A 5705-nucleotide genomic window follows, 5' to 3' on the forward strand; every position below is an offset into this window, starting at 1 on the left:
AGCCCACCCACCCCCACCCTCCCTCCCTCACGTCTCTGACATGAAGATATAGTCTCCTTCCCGAGATCCACTAAGTCACACCCAGTCGCAGGATCAAGCTTAAAGACAAGACCCTGTGATCTCCACCAGGTCTGGGTATGGCTTCTGTTAACCTAGAGACCTTTGAAGGGACAAGAGTAGTCGTGTGTTCCTACGTTCCCGATGTACACTGGTGAAACAGAGCCAGGGTAATTCCAGTAAATGCTGCTGCTCAAAAGGGGAAGAACGGGAAGTACTTGGCAGTCACTGGTCCACAGATTTCCAAGATCCCTCTGGGCAGATGTCCCCAGGTCCCCGCACTCTGGGGACAGGGAATGCTTCCCGACTAGGCCTGGGCTCAGCTCCCTAGATCGTGACCCTCCTCAGCGCAACAGTCTTCCTGTCACCTGCCTGAGCCACTTCTGAATAGCAGTGGAAAATGTACCTTTGAGGAACTGTCTCAGCCTGCTTCCTGCCTACCCGAAGGTAGGGCTCTTTGAGTCTAGGCTGGGGAGAGGTTTGCTGGTGGAGCCATCCTGTGTATCTTTGTACCATCCCCACAATTCTTTCAGAGACCTTTCTTTCCTCCGAACCCAACTGTGGGCACTTTGGGCCCAAAACCTTCTGCTCTTGAAAAACTGGAGAGTCCTAGGACTCCGTGTCCAGCGGAGAACCTCCTTGGCGCCAACTTAATTCTGTCGGAGATTTTAACAAAGAGCCTTACTTTACGTCGACACCCGTCGCTTACCATTCGGTCTTCCCCCAGAGATCACCTCCCTGGATCTGATCTTTGTCCCCGGGCTTCTGTCTCACTTTGAAAACCTTTTGCTGGTTGGAGATGAGAAATTCTATCCAAACCAGCCCGTCTTGGGTTTTCTATATTGTCTCTGAACTCCATTTAGAAAATGGCCAGTTCTTTTTTGAGTTTGTCTCTTCCTTATAGGACTTCCTCCTATGCAGCTTATAAGATGTTTTCACGGTTCTGCCCAGAATTGATCTCTCTGCTCAAGTCCACAGTTCAGCAGGTGTATTCTCTATCTTCTAAGTTACTATAGGTGACAGTGTTACCAAATGTTTGCCTTTAAACAGTGTGCACCTGCCACCCAGTCCCAAGGCCAATGCTACAGATCTTAGTTTTCCGTTACGGCAGCATTCTGTCTCTGGATGCCGATATCTGTATCAGCTATCTGTCATCACGGTAATGCAGCGTAACAAATAACCCCACAAAACCGCAGCAGATATGACAACATGCCTTTTCTGTTCACATGCCGGGGATAGACTGGGTGTCCCGTCAGCAATTCTGATCTTGCCTGGACTCACGTATGTGTCTGAGCATCTGCTTGCCATGGACTGTCTGTCCACTGGTCTTGGCTGCTGGAATCCAGCACTGCTCCACATTTCCGCCGTCCCCCTCCTGGGACCAGGGCTGAGCCAGCCTTGACCTTCTCGTGGTGACAGCTGACAGAGGGACAAGCAAGCAAATCCCAGAGCACAAGTGCATCCGAGCCATGACGCGCACGAAGCCTAGTGAACAGCCATCAGCCAAATCTGATGACATGGTTTTCGAGGGTCATGGGGGGCATTCCTGGCCCTGTCGGGAGAGCGTGCGTGATTACACACATGGCAAAGGTCGCAGCAACAGGGAGGGAAGAGAGGTGGCAAGATTTGGGAACATTTTTGTCATCTGTGACAGCAAGTTCAGACATCAGCCTAACTGATGGTCAACCGGTTTTCTTCAGAAACCTCCCTAGCCTACGTTAGAAGAGCTGAAGGATTCATATAGGGAAGTGGTCCCGAACCATTTTTACTTAGAAAGATAAACTTACTGTTGATAGTAGCCTCTTCAAGTTGGTGTAGAAAAGGTGAATTTTCTAAAAATTTAAATGTGTGCCATTTATGCGAAGTCTCCGTAGAACGTCCATTTCCCTTTATAAACCTGTGGCACTTACACGATTCACAAATTGTAAAATTAATAGGATTTGGCTTTTACCCCTTTTCATCCCTTAGATTGGCTACATCATCAGTGGTTTGAGCAGCAACCTAAGCTCGAGAGAGATCTGTCGGCTAAAATGTATCTATTACTTATTCATTCAGCAACATTCATGAAGTCCCTACTAGGTCCTAGACACGTGAGTCTCACAGAGTGGGCAGGAATAAACGTAGTCACTAGTTTTAGAGCACCTATGATCTTGTGCAACTACTACTGACCAGTATGCCTCAGTTAAGAAATCTGTGGTTAGGGGCACCTGGATGGCTCAGTCAGTTGAGCTTCTGACTTTGGCTCAAGCCATGATCTTGCAGTCCATGAGTTCGAGCCCCGCCTCGGGCTCTGCGCTGACAGCTCGGAGCCTGGAGCCTGCTTCAGATTCTGTGTCTCCCTCTGTCTCTGCCCCTCCCCTGCTCACACTCTGTCTCTCTCTCTCTTCAAAATCAATAAACATTAAAAAATATTAAAAAAGAAAAAAAAAATCTATGGTTAAAGAAGAAGAAGACGACCAGGGATTTAAAACCTTTGTTTCGTATCAACAAGTGCTGTTAAACTCTGCAACTCAGCTGTGAGATTTGATTTTCTGGTGTTTCTGGATTTCACCTCTGCTGATGGCTTAAAACAAAAAAAGGCAAAAAGACTGTCACTAATTAGGGCAGGAATATAACTGGAAAACCTCGTAGAATTTTCTGAAGCAATGGTTCTGGGTCCATAGATACCTCCACTCGGTGACGCAGGAGTAGAATTTAGGTGGTCCATGAACTTGGATGGGGAAAAAGTTCCACCTTCACTTTCACTAACCGTATTAAAATTTGCCGTGTCCTTCAGTTATGAAAAAGGCAAGTGATCTGAGAATAGTGCGTGTGACTTGTTGCCAGTAGAAATCGCAGACATTTTCATGACACTTGTAGAAGGATCAACATATCATTTATGCTCTTCTCTATTTAGAAAGTATTATAGTTCTAGACTTGCTGCTAGATCTTCTTATTTAATGCATTAATACATCACACGTTTAGGGGCACCTATATGGCTCAGTCAGTGGAGTGTGCAACCCTTGATCTTGGAGTCATGAGTTCGAACCCCATGGTGGGTCTAGAGATTACTTTAAAAACAAAGATTTTGGGGGGCGCCTGGGTGGCTTAGTCGGTTAGGCGTCCGACTTTCACTTAGATCATGATCTCACGGTTCGTGTGTTCGAGCCCCATGTCGGGCTCTGTGCTGACTGCCAGCTCAGAGCCTGGAGTCTATTTCAGAGTCTGTATCTCCCTCTCTCTCTGACCCTCCCCTGCTCACGCTGTCTCTCTCTCTCCTAGAAATAAATAAAAATTAAAAAAAAAAAGATTTTGGTAAAGCACATGCATTGCCATGTCATGAATTTTTATTTTTTAATTTCTTAAATAACTATTTCAATATATTTGGTTTATTTTGTATTCCTATTGATTTTAATTTAGTTTCCTTTGTGTCTTTATACCGTATTCTGCGAAAGGGTCCATGGGTTTCACTGACCTGCCAAAAAAAAAGAGTTGATAGCATCAAAGAGGTTCAGAATAACATTCCGAGGCAGGAGTCAGCAAACTTGCTATAAACGGCCAAATAGGACCTGTGTTAGGCTTCAGGCCATACAGCCTCTTTCACAACTGCTCATCTCTGCCTTTGTAGCATAAAGCAGCCATAAGCAACACATGAACACATGGGCGTGGCTAGATTCCAAGAAAACTTTATAAAAACAGGCTGTGGGCTGGACTTGGCCCACAGGCTACAGTTTACCGTTCCCCGTTCTAGAGCTTAGTATGCACCATCTTGGGGGCACCTGGCCATACAGAGCATTGTTCAGCCTTGAGCTTCTCGGTTTTGCGGAAGCTTGTTAAATTCGCTCCCTGCCATCTTTCCTCATTTGTATGTATGAAAAAGCAGTTCGTGGTGATGTTTTGGGCCTTATACCAAAAAGCCGGAACACGATCCCTTCTTTGAGCTTATGGCCTGAGAAAGCGAACATCAGCCCGATGCACAGATAATTACCCAGCATCTAAGAACACCAGCTTCGGAGTCAGCCTGGGTTCGGATCCAAGCCCTGCTACGTAGTACTGGGTGACCGTGAACAAATAATGTAGTCTGCCCAGGCCTCATTTGTACAGGAGGGTTAGGGATAATGGTCCCCACCTCGTGGGAATATTGGGAGCATCAAATGGGACCGTTCTCCTGGAGTGCTCCGCAAAGTGCCTGACATCCCAGAAGCGACCGTCGAATGTTAGCTGCTGCTTTGCTTGCTTAACCAGTAATCAAATGGGCAGGGGTCACCAATTCACTTGAATTATCAGTGCCATAGATGATTTGGACTTGCCATTCATTGAGGAAATAGATTTGGAATATCATATGCACTCAGATGTTTGCAATTTCACTTTCCCCTGCTCATCTTTCAGCGAACATGAATTTAAAAAAAAAAAAAAAAATGGAGCAGCTGGATTCCGTAACTTCACAAGCAAAGAACGCAGCTGGCAATGTGGGATAAATAAATTTTGCGCAATAAACACGTCTTTATTAATAAAAATCTGCATGAAGTATAAGCTGGGCTTTTCAATCGCTTTTTAAAGACTATCCTGATGAGTGAGCATGGAGCTGATTCCAAAACGTGTCCTCGAATCTGTTACAACATGTAACTCAATCAAATCAACGGATTATGCAAAATTCACACAACTGTGAACCCTTAACTAGCAGAGCGGGCACGTTAGCGACGTGAATGCTAGTATGGTTGTTTAAGGAACGAAGTGTATTCACGAATACTCTTTTATTTAGGACAGTTGAATAGCTCTTTTCAATCTCCCGTTTTTCTTGTGGGGTTATAACGGTCCTGGTGGTGGTTCAGGTTTGGGGAAAGAAAAGAAGCCCCCGACCCCCGACCCCACTTTTTTTTTTCTCCCAGGGGCGGCTAGCAGCTGCGGTTAGAAGGTCTCCACCCGCCTGCCTTGGTATAAGCGATTTTCTGGTGTGTGCTTCGGGGGGATCCGCTGTGGTTGTTGCCTGCCTGTTCTTATCGAAACTCACCTTGTGTTGACAGGGGACGCCCCCTTCCAGTGCTGGCTCTGTAGCGCCAAGTTCAAAATCAGCTCGGACTTGAAAAGGCACATGCGCGTGCACTCGGGGGAGAAGCCTTTCAAGTGCGAGTTCTGCAATGTCCGCTGTACCATGAAGGGCAACCTCAAGTCGCACATCCGCATCAAGCACAGCGGGAATAACTTCAAGTGTCCGCACTGCGACTTCCTGGGGGACAGCAAGGCCACCCTGCGCAAGCACAGCCGCGCGCACCAGTCGGAGCACCCGGAGAAGTGCCCGGAGTGCAGCTACTCGTGCTCCAGCAAGGCGGCGCTGCGCCTCCACCAGCGCGTGCACTGCGCCGACCGCCCGTTCAAGTGTCAGTACTGCAGCTTCGACACCAAGCAGCCCAGCAACCTGAGCAAGCACATGCGCAAGTTCCACGCGGACATGGTCAAGGCCGAGGCCCCGGAGAGGAAGGACGCGGGCCGGCAGAGCGGCCGGCAGGTGGCCAAGCTGGACGCCAAGAAGACGTTCCACTGCGACGTGTGCGAGGCCTCGTTCATGCGCGAGGACTCGCTCCGCAGCCACAAGAGGCAGCACAGTGAGTATCACGAGAGTAAGACCCCGGACGTGACCGTGCTGCAGCTGCAGAGAGAGCCCGGCAAGC

At 48.0% G+C, this 5705-nt stretch overlaps 2 protein-coding genes across 3 annotated transcripts in view; both read left to right on the forward strand.

The window, feature by feature from the left end:
* The window catches only part of LOC144243254 (zinc finger protein 64), a 105462-nt gene that overhangs the window by 33105 nt on the left and 66652 nt on the right, over nucleotides 1-5705 (forward strand). The window lies entirely within an intron of this gene.
* The window catches only part of ZFP64 (ZFP64 zinc finger protein), a 1393-nt gene continuing 816 nt past the window's right edge, over nucleotides 5129-5705 (forward strand). Inside the window, exon 1 of the mRNA XM_077778319.1 lies at nucleotides 5129-5674. Within this exon, the coding sequence (XP_077634445.1) occupies nucleotides 5129-5674 (546 nt within the window). The remainder of the gene's footprint in view (nucleotides 5675-5705) is intronic.

The sequence above is a fragment of the Crocuta crocuta genome, unplaced genomic scaffold (assembly GCF_008692635.1).
Source record: "Crocuta crocuta isolate KB4526 unplaced genomic scaffold, BGI_CrCroc_1.0 scaffold27, whole genome shotgun sequence".
Taxonomy (NCBI): domain Eukaryota; kingdom Metazoa; phylum Chordata; class Mammalia; order Carnivora; family Hyaenidae; genus Crocuta; species Crocuta crocuta.